This window comes from Chroicocephalus ridibundus, chromosome 1, assembly GCF_963924245.1.
Source record: "Chroicocephalus ridibundus chromosome 1, bChrRid1.1, whole genome shotgun sequence".
NCBI lineage: Eukaryota > Metazoa > Chordata > Aves > Charadriiformes > Laridae > Chroicocephalus > Chroicocephalus ridibundus.
The window spans coordinates 138554724-138579624 of NC_086284.1; the positions used below are offsets into that span (position 1 = coordinate 138554724).

The 24901-nt window shown below is 40.0% G+C and overlaps 1 protein-coding gene across 3 annotated transcripts in view; it reads right to left on the reverse strand.

Moving 5' to 3' along the window:
* The window catches only part of LOC134525097 (potassium voltage-gated channel subfamily KQT member 1-like), a 516763-nt gene that overhangs the window by 214881 nt on the left and 276981 nt on the right, over window positions 1–24901 (reverse strand). For all 3 annotated transcript variants that reach the window (XM_063355594.1, XM_063355583.1, XM_063355574.1), the window contains exons 14-16: window positions 8542–8617; window positions 4837–4931; window positions 3803–3843 (exon numbers count right to left, since the gene is read on the reverse strand). In XM_063355594.1, the coding sequence (XP_063211664.1) occupies window positions 3803–3843; window positions 4837–4931; window positions 8542–8617 (212 nt within the window). The remainder of the gene's footprint in view (window positions 1–3802; window positions 3844–4836; window positions 4932–8541; window positions 8618–24901) is intronic.

Below are 24901 nucleotides of genomic sequence, written 5' to 3' on the forward strand. Positions count from 1 at the left end.
TCTTAATGTTTTTAAATCCACTCCTGAAACTAGGAGTTTCAAAGAAAGCTAGTAGATGCCAAGACCAAAGCAAGCAGAAAGGGAGGATTCTTCACAATATGAGTATGTGAAACTTAAATCACAAAAATTCTTGTCACAAAATATAGCAGATGTTAAAACTTTACAGGGGAAACTAGGCAAGCTTGTTGAGGACAAACCATTTAGAATTGCTAAATACATAGAAACCATGTCAGGAAGTCTCTGATCTGCAAATGGCTGAAAGCCTACAGGAAGGTTAGAGGCTTATGCGTGCGCTTTTTTTATACATTTCCCAAAGCACCTTGCTTTTGGCTCCGTCGGAGTCAGGACTGGTCTGACCCAGCGCGGCTTTTATTCTTTTCTGGTATCCTTATCTTGTTTTAACACAGCTTTTGATGCCTTTTATCTTTGAGAAACTAACTTGAAAAATAACAATAATTGCTTCCAGTGAATTCAGATTCTGGATCTTTTATGACATCATTCACTTTTGAAAGGTAATAATACTATAGACACACTGCAATTACTTCATATAGTATTATCAAAGTTGACAACAGGGTTTCAGTAACAGCCTGATCCAAAACCCACTGAGGTCACTGGAAAGACTCCCATTCATTTCAATGGGCTTGGAATCAGACCTTAAGATTCTTTGAATGAGAGTATAATGAAACAGGGAAAAAAAGGGAGCTGGAAAGGAAAATTCTCCTCATATTTTTCTCCTTAGTGGTTTAGTTTTCTTTGCATTGCCATTTCTCTGCCATTTTCCATGCCATCAATACAAAAATAACACAATCTGGAGGAAACACCCATATTGTTTACAAATGAGGTTTTTAGCAATGCCTTTGAACGGGAAAAAGATATAATATTGAAAATACATTTTAGGTGTAGAATAAGCCATCCATTCTGAGGAAAACTCAGGAAGAAGTCTATTTTCCAGAGGAGAAGGAGAGTGCAAGAGTCTGTTTCCACCCAAAGCAGACCAATACTATAACCACTCATCACTGTTCATCACTTGATTATTGGCAGGTTGGATAATACTGGGACTAATCATAAACTAACCCTGGTTTTTGTTCTGCAGACCATTTATCTGGACCCACTTATCTTATTTTTGGATTTGTGGAGGGTTTAGATAAAATAAGTACTAGATCAAATAACTTTTGGTTTTGGTCTTGCAAATCCATAACTGAGCTTACCAGATTTTGCATCCCTAACAACGATTTGACTTTTCCCAGTCTATTTATTCAGTCCATTTGAGGGCAGAGTTATATGTCTTTGCAAAAGGTGAGACTTTGTAGAGTTGGCATGCTGTGGAGGCAGACATCATTCTTAGCAGGGCCACCATGCTTTTGCATCTGAGAGAGCTGTCTCAAAGCAGTTATTTAGCAGTAATGTTGCAAGAAAAGACCAATAAGGGAAGCTAGTTGCATGGACATGGATGCCATAATCTTCTCCAGAGCACAGACTATGCCTTTCCCAAATATCTGTGAAGTGCTATGATGCTCTCCACAGTAAGACTATCCATCATGAGTTCTGAAGGTGAGCCTAACACAACTTATCTTATCTCTAGAAGCCAGTGGTTTTTTTCCCACATATTAAGTCAAAGCAAGAATTTTTGATAAAAAAAAAAATATGGTAATGAATGATAAAAAACACGTGGCAGATTTTGACTTGAACTTTTTTTTTTCCCCTGCCCTTAACCACCCGTGGCTGTTTTGGCCGACTATCTCTCCAAGATGTGGCTGGCATAGCAAGCTGCTGTGTAACTTCAGGCCTACAGGTAGATCATTCACGTTGCTTCTGTTGTCCAGTGTTCTAGTGTAAACTAGAAAGGAGTTGCCCAGGACTGAATCAATCAAGCACACAACCTCATGGCTCTTCCTCAGTACTTTAGTCTCTTTTCAACACTCGAACAGTCCGAACACTTGTTCATATCCACAGACCCACCTAAGATCCTCCCAGTGGTTGCTACGACCCTTGTAACCCAAGATTTGGTGAAACTAAACCTCCTGAACACCTTCAGCTTCCCAAACTGCTCAGAACATTATCTCACAATCAGCTTATTCGCAGCCAACGCTTCTAATTAGTCCTCACCTCTAAAACAAGAAGCTGTTTCAGAAAAAGTGCCTCTAGCACTAGCTCTTTTTGAGCACAAATTACAGTTCTAATTCGGTAAGGTTACATTTGAAATAAAATAATACATTCTTGGAGGTAAGCAGTTTTTCCATTGGTTTAGCTTGCACATTGTGGAATGAATTCCCAGGCATAAATATTTATAGATGTATTTAAACTGACAGATTATTTTCCTGTGGTCCAAAATCAGCTCAGCTACAGGGAAAGAGGATTGTAGTACTGAGTCTTCTGCAGCAATCAGATGTTAAAAGTGTGTTCTGAGAGGGACTCCTCATTCTGATAATATAAACCATTTTGACCACTGATAATATGACATTTTTTAAAAGCTCTGAAATAACTTTGACACCCTCAGTTACACTTATGCCCATTACTGCTCAAAGTCACTTGGAGATATGTGACTTCAGTTCCTAAGTCACTTTTGAGCTTTTAGGGATAGCAAAGAAGACAGGGCCTCTGGAAATTTGAGATCAATCATCTCTTGCGATAAAAAATAAACACTTAAGGGGAGTTGGACTAGATGATCTCCAGAGGTCCCTTCCAACTCTGAAATTCCGTGATACCCAGACAAACATTCAGGTTTCTGATATCCATGATTCCCACCACAAGGTTTTCCCAGAATCTCACCCTGTGCATGGCCAGGGACTTCCCTCCTGGCTACACATTTTCAGCTTAAATGTATTTATGGCCAGTTCACAATCATTCATTCTTTGGCTTGCACTGTCTTTTTCCTTACGTAGTTCTTTTGCCTCACAGGTAATTACTCCCCTTGCAGAATTAAACAGACAACCCTTTCCAGCCCTTTGTTCTGCTAGGTTAAAAACAGCAAAGAGCAAACTTCTATTTCCCACTAATAGAATAGGCTCTCCTTTTCCCTAGTCACCCTATTATTTCTTCCGTATTTTGTTGCACTGTCTTTCCTAAAGATGTGGAATCAAATCTTTGCACAATATGCCACATAAGGCCATACCTGAGTCGTGTGCAAAGACACGTACGCTTTCCTGTACATTTTGAAAATCTCTCTCCTGATCCAAGGATCAGACTAGCTTTTTCATGGATATATCACAGCATTTTCTTATATTGAGTTGGTGTTTGCCTACAATTAATTAGCATACCAAGCCTTTCTTTTTCCCAGACATGCCAGACTGTTCACCACTATTAGCATGTAGGAGATTTTTTTTTATTGGTTTTCCTCTGCCTGATCTTGCATTTTTTATGACTGAATTTCATACCACTCTTACTACTCTAGCTTTGAGGGCTACCCCAGTTCTTCCTGAATGATACCCTTCATCTTCCTTTGAGCTTTCCGAAACTGAAATCCATAGATTGTTCAGAAAAGAAGAAATCTTTTTAACTGCAGCAACATAAATTCTAACCCCCAGCACAAAAGATTTAGAAAGAACATTTTTGTGGAAAAAATTCTGACAATATGTTTCCAACTCATCGTGCACTGATACACTTTTTATCGTTCATTCTTAATTTCCATTTACCCCACTACCCCCTGAGTGCAAGGTATTTTTAAAGCGTCGTTCCAGGGCTTACTAACAGAAATACATATTCATGCATAATTGGCTGGATTATAAATCCATATTACTGTAGCCATAGGTATTTTCACAAAGTTATGAAGCCAATCATTTTACACAAAATACAGTCACTATACCTGGGAGGAAAAGACCTGGCTTTCCCAAAGAATGATCCAACCTGAAAAGCAAACAGAGAATTACCAGCAGTGCAATTAACTACGCAACTTAAACTCTGTTGCTAGGAAAAATATAGGAGCATAATTTACATGAGAATTTACAGTAGCTTTAAACCTAAAACCAAGTAAAACATGAGACTAGCATGATTTTCTGCACATACAGTCAGCAGTTTAGTTCTTTAGAGTTTGTTTTCCAAAATCAAACCATATTATTATTGTTATTTTCGTGAATACTAATATTTTATTTCTTAGACTTTTATGTTGTAACTAAAATATAGTTTTCCTGTGTCATATGTAATCTAATAAGAAAGAGCGTACAAACAGAATAGCTTCTTAATAACATTTGCAACTATTCCTCGAATCTCATGCAGGCGGATTTAATATCTATATATGTTGACACAGTAGATTCCATTCAATAGGATTTTTTTCTCTCATTTCATTTATGGGACAGAGGAGTTCAGTCTGGTGTCCCAGTCCGCAGCGTTACTTTGTAGAGAAAAGCACTTTGTGCTGAAACAGAAGAGAATAGTATTGTGGCAAAATATTTCAGTTGCAATCTAAAAACTCAGAGAAAGCATGTGCAAGCGGGAATGTGGGAAGGGAAAAGTTCCAGATAGAGAGGGGATGATCACAAGTGAACCAGCTTTCTCTCAACTGTGGAGAACCACAGAGAGGGGATAGAAAGGCAGATCTTTATTTGAAAAGTTTTCCTTTTCTAAGAAAAGGGCAGAAAAGCTCACTTCATACTATAAACTTCACAGCATGCACCATAATTTCTTTTAATTTCACTTGGAGGAGAAGAGGAGGAGGATAAAGGATAATCGTAAACTCTGTCATAAAAAGGGTTAAAAATGACTCCAAGTTAAATCCTGTGGATATTGTGCTCCCTGTTGTGCTTGCAATTTTGGACAATTACTGTTCATTAAGCACACATCTCTCCTAAGGCCAGCTGGCACCAGGGAAATCAAATATTTCATGAGGTAGACAGGGCCTACCTTCTTTGAAGTTCTTTTATCCGAACCATCATATTGAGGTGTCCTTGTGAGTACTGTTCAATCACATCGCGTACGTCATACGGTTTCCGAGCTTGCTGTGAAAGAAGTCACACATGAGATTGAAAGGTAAGTACAGTTTAAACTCGAATTTTATTTCACACAGGCCTTCATTCTATTTTTTATCTTCCAGAGGTCATTTGCTTGCCATTTTGCAATGGTTGTTGCAATGAATAAAAAATATGTAGGCACTGTAAGAGCGCATATTTATTGTGGAGATGGAGCCAAATGATTCCCGTTACTGTCAGTTAGAGTCATGTCTTCATGTTACTTCACACTGAGCAAAATATTAGACCTTCACAGCGTATTTAAAAAACACAAAACCAAGATATGTAATTTTTCTAAGACTATCACGTGCAGTATCTCTCGGCTCATTCCAAAACCATATGTTAATCATTATGTCGGAGGACTGAACGACACAGATAGGCCCGATTCATAACACTTGGACCCAGAATAAAATGCCTCTAAAGACTAAAGATCTCTGGTGACAGAAATACTGTTGCTTAAGGAACTGGGAGGACAGATGCTTTGCATAAGTCTGAGGACTGCTGCACATAGACTTCATTTGTGCTTTATGTCTTGTCTTTAATGATACCTATGAGGTCAGAAAAAATGGTGCAATTCAAGTAAATAAAAAAGACAGACAAGAAAAGTGAGAGAGCTAAAAAAAATGCCATCTGCCCAGCTTTATTGCCATTCTAATGAGAATCCAGGTGCTTCTGCCAAGCTCTGGTTTCTTGCTGTAACTACTAAGCCAGAATTTTGAAAAAAGTCTAGAGAATTTGCATAAAGTGATGTGATCATAAAAAGTGCATCACAGTAAAATTTTATCAAGTAAAAGTAATGAGTGTGTGTGGTGGAATAAATGCAAATGACGTCCTTTTGAAAATATCAGCATTTTCAGAGCCATACCAACCCGCACGGGAAATGTGGGGCAAGATGTCTCCTTTTTGGCTCCGACTCAAGAAAAGAAGAAAAAAAGAAAGGTAAACTGCAAATCTAGTAATTGGAAATTACTGAAAACAGCTCATTAGTCATCTTGTTGTCTGTTTCCACTCTGCCACAGCTTCAGCCAGAGCCATTAGCATGCACCACTGCACACACGCATTGAACACCTACAGTATGTGCTGGAGTCATGCTTGGAAGGCAGCCACAGGATCCTAGAAATTTCACATGAAAGCATGGAACTGGAATGGAAACAAATCCTGGGAAATGAATGAAGAAGCAAAAGCTCTTCGTGATAAAATGCCTTCCTTGCGCGCAGACATCAGCACTTCCCTGCATTATTACTTTCAGAAGAGCTCATGGCTTTGGTAGTGTGCATGTACGTTTGTGTGCACATTTGTGAGAAGAGATACTTTGCGGGGGAGGGAGGTTTCAGCTTTCAGTTTATTGCCTTTTTTTTTTTTTCCCTTCCCCAGCTTCACTTTTTGCAGACGCTGACACATCACTATTTCTGGCCAGAAAAGCAGCCTATTGTCTTCACCCAGAGAAACAGTGCCAGTATCACTCTTTAGATTGACTAGCGGGGGTGCTTTGAGAGCATTTTGGCTAAATCCTCTGTCCTTTCGTTTGGACACTCTCTATTTAAACATGATGCATGGCGCAGAGCCTAGATGTGCTGGGGATTTTTCCCCACCTCCCTCCCCTCTCCCCCATGGGCTACTATGTGCATAATTAATTCTACTCATTCCTAATGAAATTTCTTTTCTCCCTCAAAAGAAGTCCTCTGTCTGTTATTCCTTTTACCAAATCATCAGCTCCGAGTCCTCTCTAAAGCATAGTAAAAATATCCTTCCAACTTTCACCATTTTTCTCTCCTCCCATAAAGCTTTAGCTCAGAGCATCTTATGTCCTGCCAAACTTTGGCACAGTCTTTGTCATGTTTTTATTAGGAAATGCTAGTACAATACAACTTAAGGAGGGAGGTAATGGGCTTCCAGGGAGGATTGGTAAATGTAGAACTTGAAGAATTTCTTTAACCTTCATTTCGGTCCATTCCATCTGTAATCCCAAATCCTAGCCATTTCAGCTCAGCATGCTCATTCCAGCATGCTTAGAGTTCCTAATGCAAAGCTCAAAATGATACTACCCGGCTTTGAACTTCCAAAATCTAATTGGCATGGGGAGTCCTATAAGCTACATTTACAGCCCCGAGAAAGAAAAAAATGGAAGATACTTTTTTCCTTTTCACTAATACCAACTCACAGAATCCTCTCTGTATACTGATCAAATTCAGTTTTTAAGGTTTGACGTGACTGCTACTGGCTGACAGCTCCAGAACATTAGGTGTCTTGTGGTTTGAAATATCCTAATGTTTATCCTAACTCATTTATAAACTGATTTTATTTTGGCATTTTTAATCTTTTTTAATCTAAATTAATTTTTAATCTTTTTTAATCTTTTTTAATCTAAAAATGGCATTTTTAATCTTTTTTTATTTATTTATTTTTTAAATTTCCCATAGTGTTTTTCTCTCTGGTGTATTCGCAATATAATCCTGCTCTCCTGTTGTTTGATGAGTTAAACAAACTGACTTGTCCTAGTCTTCTTTCATAAGGTAAGGTCATCTGAAGATACGTTTCTGCATGAGCTTGGGAAATATATGTGCTCTTCTGTCTGCCATAATTCAGAACCTTCTCAGTGCTGTGAGCTTATCTCAGATTTCTATCCCTTGCAATTAAGTGCTCATCTCTAATCAAACTTGCTTGAAATTTAGGTCTTTGCTTTATCTTTTTAAAACCTCTTCAAAAGGATTATAAAAGTTGATTAACTTGCAGTGGACCCTCTTGGAGAAAAAAGCATGAACCTTCAGACGGAAATAACAGGGGCTTTGAAAATCAGTCCAGAAGTTAATTATTCATTTCCATGGTATCACCAGCACATGGGTGATGAGAATGATGATACCAGAATCACATTCCAAACAAGTTTTATCATAATGGGACTTAGTAAACAGGCAAAATAAGACAGTTTTTCCAATGCAGCTCATTTACTTTGAGCACTTTGTAACCTGATTGAGAAATTTAACTTAAGACTTCATAAAGACAGCAAATTTCCAGAGGGCATATGCTCCACAATTTTGTAAAATAAGGCCTCTCTATGATGTCACATTCTGTGAAACAAATTTGGAAACGTGGGCCACAAATGTGAAAGCAACTTTTCACATCATATTGCTTATCAGTAAGGTCTATTGATCTGTCAGACACGCATAGCACACATTTAGTTGAACATTCTCTAACCAGTGGTCAGATGATCGGTATAGACCATAATAGTGTTTTAGCAGACGCTTCAACAGAGTCTTTTGTTCAGCTCTCCTAGTAGATGGGTAAGTAGTCCACATATTAGTCATTAGAGTAAAACAAAACAGAATCACAATAAAAAAAAATGCAGTAAAAAAGACAAGTGAAAAATAACTGCGATGACTCCAAAAATTCAGAAGGTTTTTGTATCGTACTATACCCATGGAGAGTTGATAGTTTTGCTCGTGCTATGAAAAAATCCACATAGGGTAAGTATGAGGCTGAAAATCTAAACGGTACTTTTGACTTATTACAACCGCATGCACAAAGGCAAGTTCACTCTCAGAGCACTTTCAATGTCATGTACTTAAGCCTACAAATTGTACTTATGTTTAATGGTGCTGCTTACCTGAAATTTTCTTCTGGCTACAAAATACTGCATTCTCCTGATGACTTTTACAGCTGTTCGATGTGCTTCTGTTAATCTGCCAAGAAAGACAAACACAGACATGCATAGTGTGTGGGGGGGTGTGGGGGGGAAAGCAGGAAAAATATCTTAATGGAAGATGTTAACTCCAAGCACCAAAATCTACAAATATATTTTATGGCTACAGTACAAAATTGTAGCATAACAGACTGTGTGTGCATGTGTATTTTGTTGTGTTGCTTTACCCTTTTGTAGATTGTGGTTCTAAGTATAAAGAACTGATAAGTGAGACAATGAAAGCAGGTGTACAAAGATAATACGTGTGGAGGGGATTAGACAGGATTACTGTCAATGCATACAACTGGCATCAGTTTGAAGAATGTGAAATGTTTTTAGAACCATGACTGCATTCCTTATTTTGCTTTTATTGAGTGTTTGCCCATGAGCTCTATTGCACAGAAATTAAGTCCTTTAAAAAGTACTTTGAATTCTCTAGGAAGGCAAGAAAAATTGAAGTGTCACATCTAAAAAAAAATAAAATTAACACAACATACCCTCTTGGCACACATGTGTGTGTGCATGTGGCTGTCTGTATTGATATTCAAAACCAGAACTGGACATATTGTAACTTAACAATATCACTTCACCCAAAAGGTACCGTATTTGCAGAACATTAATTGTTCCATTTGGCTGGCAATTAATTACCACACCCTCTTATTTACAGTGAATTTTGGAGGGGTAGAGAGGAAGCAGGAATACGGTAAATGTAAGAAAGAACAAGTATTTTATTTAAGAACCGACTCCTTCCCCATTTTATTCATTCAAAATGAGTGAAATAAAAGAAAATTTGCCTTCCAAGGTACCTGCATTGTTAGGAAGTCTATGTTCTATACAGACAACATCTTTGACATGTGAAGATAACCCTAGGAAAGCTTGCCAGCAAGTTTCTCAAATCTCCTAAAAACACAATATGCCACCTCTTCCCAATGTATCTGACGGGGGAAAAGGAAGCACTGGCTAGGCCACCTACCTGGATGCCACGGTTTACAGATAAAGTCTTTAAAAAAATGGAGAGATTGCCATGTATTATTTCAAAGGGAAGTAAATAAAAGCTAATCAAACAGGCACTGTATTTAAGAACTACCATTATTTTTCATTTTTATAATTTCTCTTTGATAGAATTAGTGCTTCTGATTGGGTGAGATACCACAGCCACAGGAACAGGGGTTTTAAAATAAGCTTTCATTAGCTTTTTTCTTGCTCTCTTTCAAGTCCCAGTTTAATATTAAATACATGCAAAAATATGTGTGAAATTCAGGTGTCTATACTACTTAAATCCTCACACTTCATATATCTATGTATATTTGTGCACATACCCACATATATACATGCACACATGCGAACACACAGAAGACAAAGCAGGGTGAGCGCAATTCAAGAACCATCATTGCTGTATACCATCAACAGCATTGCTAAGTACGAATCTTTGCATTTGTGTAAGCCCATCAAAGGGATTTCAAAAGTGTCACTGATGGCCTACCAGTAGTTTAGCCTACAGGACCTTTATTATGGTGAAAGAAAAGCTCTCAGCTTGACACTCAGGGCACCAGCTGAGCTCCTGTGGCTGGTGACTAGAATGGAGACAAGATTCTGCTTGTAAATGGCACATACTTGATAGAGAAATCTTTGTCTGTCAGCCTGTACAAGCTATATAAATATATATTTATATATATATATATAAATTTTTTTTTGGAACTAGAGAAGTATCACAATTTAAGATTTAGTGTTTAGCTTACATTCTTCATGTGCCAGTTAAGATAAAGCTTGAAATTATCCTCTAGCTCTAAATGATGTGAGACTTCATATATATACTTAAGAGGGTTTGGGTTTTTTTTTTTTTGGTGGGGTAATCCATATGATATGGTTCATGCATTGTTTAAACAGTCTCAAATAGACAAACTTAAAGAAGTCAGAGATGGAAACAAATCAAGGCAGCAATTTCCTCCTAATTCCCCTCCTTCACCAGAAATTAGGGCTACAAGTCTTTTTCCAACGTGTTATCAAGTTTTAAGTGTCCAAAACCATGAGGCTGACTCTTGAAACACGATGCACAGTTGAGCAGGCCTCATTTTGAGAGAGAAAAGTTATTTATTTGTGAAATATAGCAAAGAGAGTCACCTAACTATAATTCAAAAGCGCTTGATATAGGCCTGTTGCAACTGGCAAAATCCACACCAATCTCAATTGGAGCAAATTTTTAAAAAGGAGTAAGTTACCATTCAGATTTAATTGTCACTAGTATTAAATTGAGGGACAGAAACACATGAATCCTGGCTTTAACAGAAAAAAAAAAACAGAGTGTGAAAAGGTGCAAATCCATAGACTGAGATACGTGGACGTGTTATCTTAATTGCCTCAATAAATCCACAAGGAGCGTAGTGGCTTTAGACGACAGAGATGAACTGGCAGATGAGTTAAACTCCCTGCTCTGAGAAGTAAACAGAGCTGTCCTCCTGACAGGGGACTGTGGCAGTGTGGCCGACTGTGATTCTAAACCTTTTCAGAGATTTTTAGCTGATTTTTTTATTTTCCTAGCACTGATGTCAAGTGGATAATCACACCTATTACTGGCCAGGTTTCATTTATCCCTGTATTTAACCCAATACATTTATCCTGGTAAGCCTTATATTTTAGCCCAAAAACTTGGATTAGGCAAAACCTTTTCAGCCTTGATGGTGTCAGTCTGTTGCATGCCAGAAGCATACAACAGGAGAGAACAAAAGGCCAGAGATGCTTTAGGTCACGCTTTAGTACTGCTCAACAGAAACACAACACTGTTTGCAGTGAATCTCCTAGATATTTTGAGATACACAACTCATGAAACAAAAACCCAGGGGGGCTGTGGTGGACACCATACTTGCATGCGCTTTCCACAGGGCATTTTCTGCTGACAGAAGACAGAAACAGACAGATCTTCACAGGTGTTATGGTGCCTAACTCCCATGGAGATAAAGATTTAACTACTTTCATAGCTCTGACTCCCAAATGAAGTCAGTAGGACCTGAGCACTTGCTCTAAGTAGCAATACGGTTGGGTCTGTGACCACACCTCTGCCCCAGTGAAAGCAGCCAAGCTCTCTTGCCTCTGTGCAGCAGAGGGCAGTGGCACACACAGACACCAGGAGATCTTCTCCAGGATGTTAAAAAAATCATTTAAGTTATTTAAAAGCTTTACCCATAAAACCAAGCAAAAAGGCTAGACCTCGTAAGGATGGGGTCTATGCTGAGGTGGGGTGTTACTATTGGCTAGGTTGTTTGTTGTGGATGTTTTGCTCAAAAGAATACAATTAGAGTTTTATCGACACACAACGGCGTACGTTTCCATCTTCTAACCGAAACAACAGGTAAGAAGGTTTTATTAAAACCTTCCCCCAAAAGACTGTAAAGGAGAACAAAATGACATTTGAACGGAAGTGATCAGGGGTTTGGAAAGTTATAAGCACATAAAAAAAAAAAAATGGAAGCTTGTAACATGTGTAACTATAATGGGTACCATGAAACGTCTCCTGAAATAACATATACTTGGATACATAAATGATACTGACATCATCTATAACTATGTCTTCAAGTAGGACCCAAGCCTTGGACCCATTTGCAAAATAGTATGTGTTCCTTACCTCTCCGCTAACTGATTGCTCAGCAAGATGTTCAATTTTAAAAGCCGTCAAACCTATCCTTAATTACAATGAGTCTTTCCTAGTTTGGCTTACGGACTCCTGAGCTGTCACATCCCTGTGGTAGGACAGGACGAGAGGGTGGAGGGGCTGGAATGTATATGTTAACAAGCAGTCCCCACCCTGACCCGATGCTGGGTAACTCTCCAGCAATTATTCCAGTGGATGAGGGGGAAAGGGGCCCCTCTTTGCTGGCTGCCTCCACCTTCCCCTCCGCAGGTTTTGAGTACGCCTGTGTGGCTGCAGAGCCTGGCGGGACGGCTGTGTGCCAAGGAAGCACTGCAGCCCCAGGTTTGGTCCTCTGCTCGTGGCTGAGCGAGTGCTGTGAAAAGTCACTGCTTTTAGCTTAAAACACTTGGATACATTTAAGGCTTTTTTTTCCCACTTTTTTCTTTTCTTTTCTTTTTTTTTTTTTTTTTAACTGCAGAAAGGCGGTAGCCTAAGCCAAAGAAGCCAAACATTTGCAGTTGAAAATAATTGAACCAGAGGAGGAAAGACAGATGATCAAATCCAAAGCAACTCTGGAAACTATCCACAGGGATCTTTTTCTTTTATTTTTATATACCACTCTGTTTGTTAAAAGCTTGTGTTGGCCAGTTCAGACCTACTCTTTTTCTTTTTCTTTTGTATGGAGTCCGATCACTTTCAGCTTAATGTGCTTTGGAAAAGCCAGGGAATGTTTTAAGTGAAAAACAGATATGGAAATGGACCCTAAACCCAGGCAAAGTTACAACTATTCCAGGCTATGCTGAGGCACAGCTCAAGTCTCCAAACAAGCCTGTTATCTGTGTGATGCACCTTTCAGTCCAGAAGCAGTTTTTAATCATTAGAGTTCACTTCAGTGTAGAGACAAGGGGAAGGACTTTATTCAGGCGGTGCCGCAGGATGGCTGCAGATAGTGGAACATGCATTCCAGGCTGGTTTTCCTGCCGTTTATTCAGGTGTCATGAATTAGAAGAGTTATTCAGTGTAACTTAACTACTTTGATCATGAACTGTGGAAAATAAAGGCCACTTCAGCAAGGTCAATTATAGCGCTCTGTCCCAATTTGCAAAACTGGTTTGAGGATACATGCTTACTGTACTTGGATTACTGCTGAGCTTCATTAATTTGTTACGTTTTGATTGCTTAGCAGGAAAACACATATAAAGTCACACTAACTCTATTTTAATACTGGTCATTGGATAATGTTGTAACTCCTGCCCAGAGTAACATACGGCATCATCTATTCTGGAGTTGTTCACTTGACGTTAGTTTCTAAGCCAGCACAAACACTGACTAGGTCAGTGATGGCAACCGAAATGTAAAGAAGTTATTTGAGAAGCTCAGCCCTCCATCTGCCTTTTTGTTTTCCCATCACATTTGACTAAGAGTATTCACTGTCCGGCTCTGTTTCTGGGAAAGAACTTTGATTCTCAGTCATAACTTTAATTTTTCTCATCTACAATTACCTCAAGTGGGCTGATATTTTAGTAGGTAAAATATAAAGCAAGCTTTATTTGCACTGAAACATTACCAGAATCAATACAAAACATGAAATGTTGGCATCACAGGGTACTTTTTGTGTCCACATGCATGTAGCACACTTTCAGAGATTTTTCATTAAACTGCAGATTCCCACTGTTACCGAAGGGCAACGTTTAGCAGAGATAAATATCCCCTATATTCAAATGTAGCTAAACGGTGCCATCATCCCATCATATGGACAGCATGCACCAATAAGTTGTTGGGGGAGAAGAAGGGTGGGAAAACAGAACTCATAAAGAACATAAAATGAGAGAGTTTATTACAGACAAGCGCAGCAGTTAGTCCAAAGAGAGGTGGTGGAGAGAGATGGTTGTCATCACAAGAGCCATAAAGAAAAGAAGCTTATATAATGTCTTTTAAATACTGAAGGAAGTTACACTATCCAAATGAAAAAAAAATAAAAATCTTCCTACCAATAAATGAAAATAAATTTAGTATTGCGTTCAGCTAAGCAAAGCCAGATAGAATGCTTTGAGCCTTTTAAACTACTCAAGTTAAGAGAAGGTTGCAGCTTGAATCTGACATGCAAACACCTGGAAATGTCAGGCGATGATTCTGATTCCAGAGCTCACTCTAAGCCAGGAGCAGCAGAGAAGTACAACATAAATATAACAGAAGAGATTTCCAGTCTTGTAACATTTCATCAAAGCCTTGTGAAGAACAGATACTTCTGTAGAATTTCCACCACTTACATGATGGAAATTTTATAAGATGCCGTTTGTGCTGAAACCCCAGAGAACATTTCAGAAAATGCTGGCACAACTTTATTTTTCCCTTTATTCCTAATCACAATCGTACCATAAACCTACCTCATCTCTATTCTAACCATATCCTTATCTGAACCTTTTCTTTTCAAGCCCACATTTGGCTCAAAACTATAAATAAATTAGGATTGGCTTCTCTCAAAACAGAGCAGCCTGGAGGCCTATTTGGCTTCATCAAGCTCTGCTGACAGCCTCAATTTATGAAGGAATGATGCAGATTCTGCAAATCCCTCCTCAGCAGGTACAGTCCCAGGCAAAATGGAAAAGAAACCAGAAGTGACATGTTCATGGGGGGCTGCATTTTGGTATCTGGTTATTTTGCTGAAGATTTTGTGGGGTTTGCTGTCTCCACCCACACATCACCATATACACCACTGCCTCTCCGAATTCATTCCACACTGCAATTGCCTCAGCTTCTACTTGCCTCTAACCTGGCCTTCCCTGAAGTGAACGAGAAAGAAAGCAGATTTCCTACGGCAGCGCTCCTAGGGATTGGGGCAGAGAAAGAAGAACAACTCTGAGGAGAAACACTGTTAGAAGAGGAAGAACTAAGACACCATTTATAGGGAGCAACTGGCAAGACAATATATTGGCAGAGCAAACACCACTGGGAGAAGAAGCAGGGCAGGGCGTTTTCTTGATGTTGTCCACAAACAGAAGAAAAAAAAAGTAGAAAGCTCCTGAAAATAATCAGAGGTAGATGTAACCTGTTCACTGAATGCGATTTAATGAGGAAGAAACCCCCTTGAACTTTGAGTTGTTTTTGTCAGCCCTAGACAGTTGGAGTTTTCAGTTACAAGTTTGTTCTGTAATATTACAAAGTGGGTTTATTGAGGAAGTGGGAGAAAAGCTCTGTGTTAGTCCCTTGCTAATTAAAATGCATAATTAAAATGAGTAATTAAGCTTACTACAGAATGCTCTTGTGTCTGGGAGCCCAACTGCCCTTGAACAACAATTCATCTGCTGAACTGTCTCTGAGAACTAAAGTAACCATTGGATATTTTGGTTACATCTTTCCTCTGTTTTGTTGGCAGCAAAATAAAAGTGCCTGGTCTCTTTTCTGCCATTTTATTTCTTCCATTCTTACTGCAGTGTCAGAACAAACAAGATGATGTCATAGGGATGTCTTTTCAGTGTGGAAATACAAACACAGAAAGATTCTCTTTTTTTTTTTTTTTTTTTCCTGAGCAAACAGCTTCTAGAAATTGCCACAATAACTTCCTGTATTAGCACTGTACCATGACTACTTCTGGTCCCAGGTTAGGTGAAATGGTCTTGTCTCCATGCCAATTCTCATTTGCTTAGAAAACAGGCTCTAGCCACAATCACCTTCTTGGGAGGCGGATGAACGCCGACAGACAATGGCATTTCTTTACCCCACATATTACAACAGTCGCTGATCCTAGCAGATAAAGGTATTTTTTCGCTTCCCTCTCCTTCAGACTTGGTCTTCATCAATCCACCTTTTGAAAAATGCCAACAGAACTGAATGCCTAGCTAGTAACAGGCAGCGGAGAGACAGCCATCACCAAGCCAAACAACCTCCCAGCAGAGGAGATGCCTTTCTGGAATCTGAATAGCCTTCGCAGCAGTGCAGGGGAAACCAGAACGGTACAGCCTTATTGGATGGGCTCTGGTTTGCTCACTTTAAAAAATGCCACAACCCAAATTAATGAACTTTAAGACTTCATTTTCCTCTTCACTGTATTCAGCATTTATGGGAACAACGTGGTGTTGTTAATATACACCAATGACTGAGCGCTGTATTTATGCCTCAATGATTTTCTGTCATGAGAATATAATGCCTGGCAAAGACTGATTCTCTGAAATACCAGTTTGTTTGGGTTCATTAATCTTAATTCCTATCTTGCCTGAATAGGAACTGGATAACAGTCAAGTCAGGGAATAGTTCTGAGAATTAAAACTTCAATGGCTTTTGGGCTGCCCAAGGCTTTACATTTCTTTTAAAAAATAAGTAATTAATTAATCTGCACCAAGTACTAAGGAGATACCCTGTGGAATTGAGCAAAATGCTTCTCGTGGTTTTAAAAAACAAAAACCAGAGGCTTTTGGCAGGATCTTTCTTTAGTAGCTCTTGTGATTTAGTAGTTACAGCAGGGGCTATGGAAACACAACTCCTGGGTTCTTGAATTGATTGATTTAACTGGCCTCTGTCCCTCTGGGTGATCTTTTACCTGGCTATACTGTAGTTTATATGTCTATAAAGTAAGTGTAAAACCTGTCTAAGTTGCGGAGGTGTCACGAGGCTTACTTCACTGAAGATTTTAAGGCAATTAGCATCCCAAATGAAGACGTATTTTATGTATAGAATGACTTATCAGAAAAAAAAGTAGTAACAATATGTTTTTCCTTTAAAGATGATAAGGAAAAAGGGAGACTAATCTGCAGGCTTGGGGTAAACTGCCATGACACTGCCCCCTAAGCAGAGGCTGTTTTCCAAAGCATTCTTCACTCTCCACCTTCACAATCTCTGCTCCTCCTCTCCTGAGCACCTGAGCAATCTGTTTGGGAATTACCTCCCCGTTCACCAGATACTCGGCAATGCAAGACATCCACAGCATCTGAAGCCAAACAGGACCATTAGATCATGAACGTGACCTGCTCAACAGTGCAGGGGATTGCATTTCACACAGCTGCCCTTGCCCTGAGCCAAAAACCTTGTGTAGGACTAAAGTAACTTTCCAGAAAGGCATCTGGCCTTGATATAAAGACCTTTATATACTGTTAAGAAGTGCCTTATTTTTTATTTAAATTTGTCAGTATTCAGCTTCTAGGCTCCTCTCTCCAACTGCAGTAGCAGCAATTTTAGCCTTTTCCAGCCCTGTCTTTCTCCCAGGGACCTTCAGCGGTGCCAGATGCATTGCCTCTGGCCCAGCAGGGAGAGGTGTAGGGCATTGCAAGGAGGAATTGAAACCCTAAAACATTTTTATCATTATTTTTCTGCCTGTGGTTTAAGTCATGCTATCGGTAATTCTCGAGATGCATAATGGAAATGCTTAGACTGGCAAGAGTGGAGAATGAATGGGAAGGTCTGCGTGTGAAAGCATCAGAAACAGAAAAACAGCAGAAAAAGCCCAATGAGGATGGCAGGCGCTTGTGGGACTGAGACCGTCAACATCACGGCACATTTATATGCAGCTTTTTAGAATATCCAATTCAGGAACACAAAGGACAGCATACAGTCAAGAACTGCCTCTACCTAGACTGAGAAAGGACTCCGGCCCCTAAGAGGTGACGGTGGGAAAACACAGAACAGGGCTGGAGTCTTAAGAGACCCTGGTAAGGAGACAGAGGACAGAGAATAAATCCTAATGATTCACAGAGGTGGGAGAGCATGGAAAGGTAAAAGACCGTGATCGCTGTCAGCTCCCAAAGGCAAAAAAGGTTCATTGGTCCCTGGTTGCCCTCCTGAGGAGATCCCAGCAAACACGATGATGACCCAATAGAGCATTACTTAGCCTCCTGCACAATTTAAAAAATCACGAGCAGCCCACCTGCATCCGTGCAGCTGGGATACAGGCATGGTGGAGAGACTGCTTGGTACACACATCTTGGTATTTGTGAGTATGTGATTATGACAGTGTGAATCACTGAAACTAGCCATTTTAATATAAAATCACTTTGCCCTCCCCTAAAGTCTTGTACTGAGTTTTTGGTACACAGCAACCAGCTTATACCATCAGAAAAAATTCTCGAAAGCTAGCTCTAAAATTGACTTACTATCTGATCACCTTCAAATTTGCCTTTCGAAGGTCTTGTCAAAAAGACATTTCTTCTCAGAATCGCCTTGTGATCTCCCATCACCAAGTCACAGTCCACTTTGGAGCTCCAAGACCAGCATCTACAAACCCATGTGCCAAGAAAGACTATCACTTTGCCATTGGAGGAACTGTCATTTCAAAACCAGACAAAAATCATGATCTTCCTTTCTTAAAAAAATTTAGTGTCCATAAACTATTTTGCAGACTATAGCGATCATACTCACAGAACCTCACAGGGAACTTAGTGTGGCCACAGACACTTATTATTTTTCCACCCTGTATTTCGTGTAAGAACATGCATAAGAATCTTACAGGCCTCACTTGCCTAATACTGAAAATATGCAGTTCTTATCAACAGTTTACTACAGAAAAAAGATCTTGCAAAAAGTTGCAAGCATCACCTGTGCTATCACTGAAACCAGAAGTTTTGCTGAGCTGCTTATTTCAAGAGATTTCACTTGCTCATTGAGAAACTACTTTCTGTTTAAAGATTGTGCATTTTTTCTTTACCTTCAGGAAAAGATGTTATCTCTTTGCATTATTTGTTTTTTTTTTCTGGCAAACCTTTAGCTCAGCCAGTGGATGACAGAAGGAAAGTGTTCATATACCAATTGCTCCTGACTTACTATTAAAGAACAGGAAAAATTCTGGTTTCAAAGTATGTGAGGAAATCTGTGTCTTCGTGCTCTGGGGAATTCTGATTTTCCTGTCTTTGTTTCCATCCTAACTCACAGGAAAAATATTTTAAAAGTCATTATGAAACAAAAGATTCTGAAAGCATTTGAGCCTGAAATGATAATATGTGCCATTTTGTCCCATTTTAATACACATTTATGTTTCCAAAAAAGGAAATATTTCATCCACTTATAAAATTAATGCATTTTATCTGGTTTATGCCCTTTCTCCTCCCAGTAACTCACACTTGAAGACATACTCTACATGGCATCATCTGGTGGAGAATGAAGACCACATGCCTTAGAGAAGACGCAAACTAGTTTACAGGATACTATTAAAGAACTGTACATCCAAGCTGTGAATCCTATGAAACAGCAGACTATTCTGGGCAGATCCAGTTCAAATATTGGTAAAGACTTAACTTTGACACTTTTCCACTAATCACGGTGTTCTGAACCGTGCCTGCATTCAATGAACTTTGTTTTAACTCCTTCTGCTCTAAAATCAAATTAATACGCACCACCACCACCCACCTCCCCTCAAGTTTTCTCATGGAAAAGCTCCATTTTGAGATTTTTTTTCGACTTGAAAAATCATCATCTCTGTGCTCACTGTAAGTTATTAGCAAATGAAGATCTCAGAGTACATGAGGCAATCTGATTAACAGATAATAGCTATTCCTATCAGTGCTTCACAGTCTCAAGCTTTCAGGTTTTGGGTTTTTTGAGGGGGGGGGTTGTTTAGGTTTTTTTTTAATTGGCCGTTGAGGATGCCAGTATTGCAAACAAAAGTGTTTCTAAATAATTATTCACTCATTTAGGTGGCTAACCACCTGAATTGCTGTAATTAGAATACTTAATACAAGTAATTAATTATGTCAGCAATGCTGAAGGCTGTTTTTAAGATCTAGGTACAGGAATATGTTCAACCAAAAAAAAACCCCACCAAAACCCAAAGGGATCTTCATTTCATTTGATGCATTTTCACTGATTGTTCTCTGACACAACCTGAAAACTCCTCGCAGAAGTTCTGTGTAAGAATGAAATAAAAACTGGGAACAATGCTATCAAGACTCCCACTGAAGTAGAATTTATATTTTTATCCAAGGAACAGACACATAGATGTTGCCTCAAATTAGCTTTACCTTGTCCTTGAACAATTGGCTTTATTCTGGATCTGAAGGAACTTAGTGCAGAGAGGAGGCAGCAGCTCAAGTATTCATGTACTCAAGCCCAAATTTCAGTGCCAAAAATGTGGAATAGGTCATGACCATCTGTCCACTTGAAGCTGAAATAAGGAAATGTTTTTTCTCTTCCAATATCCTTCTGTTATACAGACGTTTCCCAGCATCCTCTCATACTCCAACAAGTCCTCACAATATTGAACTGGTTTGGTAATGCATTACAGGCTTAGTTTTCTAAAAGTTCATAAACCTATAAACTTCAACCCCATTCCAGAGGAGCCTGAGACAATTTATCTTTTTGCTTGGAAATTATGCAAAAAGAAATTATGCAAAATCTGAGGTTTGGCATGGATTCGAAGCAAAACCACTTGAAACGCTGCAATTTGAAGTGAATTTACTTTGACAATTTCAGTTTGCCCAAACCTGAAACTCAAAGCAAACCTCAGGGCAGAAGTGTAAACCAGAACAGATAGAAATCAACAAACGTTTACACAACACTCCATGAATCAAAGATACTTAAGTTCACATGACATGAAGCAGAGGCTGACAAACCAGGAATCAGACAGGAACATTTTTTTGCACACAATCTACTTTGTTCACATTTAGCAAGACAACAGTTCATCTCTCCTATCACCAGACTTCTCAACCATGAAGGCCCACTAGTTTCAAGTTTTAAGCTCCTCTCTCCATCTTAAAATTCATATTATCATCACTTCAATCTTTCTCTTTCTCAAATTTTCAACCCTCGTGCTTTGAGAACTATAAGGGAAATAAAGCCATTTTATACTACCCAAAAACACCTTTAAGTTAGCTCTCAGTAGAATAATCACATGTGTCTAATAACCTGGTGAACCAGTTGAGTCTGCGCGATAGCTGATAATTTCCCTGAATTATATAGTGTCACAAGTGATAATCAACTTAACCTGATACTATCACTTATCTGAAGCAAAATACCTCTCTTCAAGGCAACAGATCCAGGCAAATAGTTCATAAATATCAGGGTGGTTTTTTTCTTCTTTTTTATGTGGCAATTTTTGGTCAAAGAGATGAACAGTTTCAAGCACAGAGGCTTTAAAGCAGCTCTTTTTTCTGTTACAAAAAGAGAGAGCGCTTTTCTCCCCAGCACATCAGGGGAAATGTTCAGTTTGATCCACAGCACGATACAGTCCACTCCATTCCTGGCTACCCAAACTGGCCATGTGCATGTCAACACCATACACTCTCAGGCCTCTCAACCTGTACAGACTGTGTAAAGAGCTAAGGACAGAATAAAGGAGTCATTTTTAGTAATCTCAAAGATTAATGTAAAATAAGAAAACAGCTCTTCAAAACTGGCATCCGTACATATTTGTACTTTTGGATATGTCTATGCTACATCTGTTATTACCTCCTATGCGTTCTCGCTCTAAAAACCGTTCATGACAGAATGAGCAATATTCTGCCCAGGACATTGAATTGCATATTTTCAGTGCATCATTAATGTTATAAATGGGTGAGCACACAATTGTTTGCAAATTCAGAATGTAGGGAACTGGGATACAGAAGGGAAAATATTTACAGAACTGTGAAAGATCATAGAATCACAGAATGGTTTGGGTTGCAAGGGACCTTAGAGATCATCTAATTCCAAACCCCTGCCATGGGCAGGGACACCTCCCACCAGGCCAGGTTGCTCAAAGCCCCATCCAGCCTGGCCTTGAACACTTCCAGGGATGGGGCATCCACAGCCTCCCTGGGCAACCTGTTCCAGTGTCTCACCACCCGCACAGTAAAGAATTTCTTCCTAATATCTACTCTATATAACTGTTACCCCTCGTCCTATCATTACACTCCCTGATAAAGAGTCCCTCCCCATCCTTCCTGTAGGCCCCCTTTAGGTACTGGAAGGCTGCTATAAGGTCTCCCCGGAGCCTTCTTTTCTCCAGGCTGAACAACCCCAACTCTCGCAGCCCGTCTTCGTAGAAGAGGTGCTCCAGCCCTCTGATCATCTTTGCAGCCCTCCTCTGGACCTGCTTCAACAGGTTCATGTCCTTCTTATGTTTGGGGCCCCAGAGCCAGACGCAGTACTCCAGGCGGGGTCTCAGAAGAGTGGACTGGAGGGGGAGAATCACCTCTCTCAATCTGCTGGCCACACTCCTTTTGATGCAGCCCAGGATGTGGTTGGCTTTCTGGGCTGCCAGCGCACATTGTCGGCTCATATTGAGCTTCTCATCCACCAACATCCCCAAGTCCTTCTCCTCAGGGCTGCTCTCAATCCATTCTCCACCCAGCCTGTATTTGTGCTTGGGATTGCTTCACCCCATGTACAAGACCTTGCACTTAGTCTTGTTATAGAGTCATAGAATCATAGGGTTGGAAGGGACCTCTGGAGATCATCTAGTCCAACCCCCCTGCCAGAGCAGGGTCACCTAGAGCAGGTTACACAGGAACACGTCCAGGTGGGTTTTGAATGTCTCCAGAGATGGAGACTCCACCACCTCTCTGGGCAGCCTGTTCCAGTGCTCTGCCACCCTCAGGGTAAAGAAGTTCCTCCTCATGTTTAGGTGGAACTTCCTATGTTCCAGTTTGTGCCCATTGCCTCTTGTCCTGTCCCCGGGCACCACTGAAAAGAGCCTCGCCCCATCGTCCTGACACCCACCCTTTAAGTATTTATAAGCGTTGATAAGGTCACCCCTCAGACGTCTTTTTTCCAGACTGAAGAGACCCAAATCCCTCAGCCTTTCTTCATAAGAGAGGTGTTCCAGTCCCCTAATCATCTTGGTAGCCCTTTGCTGCACCCTCTCCAGCAGTTCCCTGTCCCTCTTGAACCGGGGAGCCCAGAACTGGACACAGTACTCCAGATGTGGCCTCACCAAGGCAGAGTAGAGGGGGAGGATGACCTCCCTCGACTTGCTGGCCACGCTCCTCTTGATGCACCCCAGGATGCCATTGGCCTTCTTGGCCACAAGGGCACATTGCTGGCTCATGGTCATCCTGTTGTCCACCAGGACTCCCAGGTCTCTTTCCACAGAGCTGCCCTCCAGCAGGTCAGCCCCCAACCTGCACTGGTGCATGGGGTTATTCCTCCCCAGGTGCAGCACCCTACACTTGCCCTTGTTGAACTTCATAAGGTTAACTTCATGAGGTTATTAGAGTAATTTAAATTATGTGATAAATTGCCTGTGACAGTCTTTAAATCAAGACTGCAGCATCCTGTTGAAGACTGTATTCCTGGTTGACCAGAGTGGAACTCCAGTGTGTTTCGTCAAGACCTAACGCGGCCTAAAAAAACAAAATGCTTTCAAACATTGAGCTTATGAACACTGTGGAGATGCTTCCTTCTGGCTTAGAGACTCTGAAGGAATTCACGTCTGCCTGACACGATGGAAGTTTTCCAAAATGAAAGCTTTCCGAAAGCTGCGGTGAAGTCATTATTTCTGCCCAAAGCAACTCCCATCAACTTGAGTTTCTGTATGAGGCAGTCTGAGGATGCAGTTATTACAGACTCCGGAGACTGCTGAAAACTCTTTCTGCGTTACCAAGGTACTGAAAATGCACAGCAAGTTTCAAAAAATACAGTATCTCTACATATTGTTTCTCAAATGTATCAGGTGATACTGTGGAACTGCAGTTTTCTGTTCCTGGCAGCCATAGCATTAAACCCTGCATGTGTTTACGCACCTACACACCTCTCCCACACCTTCAAAAATAGCTTTTTAATGCAAGTGCCTAGAGAAGGAGGAACTAGCTAACTTTCCAAATGACTGATGAGAAATACCTGCATAGGCTAAGATCTGGTCAGAATTAATGAAGGGTTTGATTCTGCAAACCCACATCTAAGTAATCCTGTACATGAGTTATGTTCAAAATTAAGGCTTGCAAAATGGTACCCTAATTATGCAGTTAAAAGTGGTGTTGAGGGAATGTTCTTCAGTTGTTTACCCTCACTATTTTTGCACATCTGCAAAGTGGGACAAATGTCATCAACAATGTATGTTGTCAGCAACACGTACTGCTCTGTCATGCCTCACCTGCCGAACGCAGATAGAGCTGATCCTGGACCCGAGTAAGGGCTGCAGAATCTCTCAAGCAGTAATAGGCAGCTGGCATCATCCTACAGGATTTTCACCACTCCACCTTATCAGTTATACCTTGCTGATCTATATTACATATATCCATTTCATTCACAAGAAAACTGGACATTTTGAAGACACACATATATGTGTATAAATAAAAACACCTAATACACTTCCACGAATTACGCTGAACGGTTTGGTAACTTTCAGAAAATAATTAAATACGCGTTAAAGTATATGTATAGTTCTAGGTTGTGAGCATAAATATGGAAAAATACAAACCCGATTTATAAGCTCAAAATAATCTCAACAGTGATTTAGCTACAGTTTTAATAGCATGAAAATGACTAATTTAAGGTCAAGAGTAATTTAGTTTTGACTGACTTGGCAATCCTTTGTTCTCTGGGTCATGTAAGTGTTGAGTAAATTATAAACCTGTAATTCTATCCTGAGGTCAAGGGACTTCAGAATTGATTTGATATATTGGTCTCCTGGAAAGTTCTTCCAAGGCCAGTACCCTCTAAACTGTGTTTATGAGTTGACTGCATTAATAACGAAAAGAGTCATATAATATTAGCAGAGGTGAAATTAACCCTTTCAAAGAAGAGTATGCTCAAATGCAG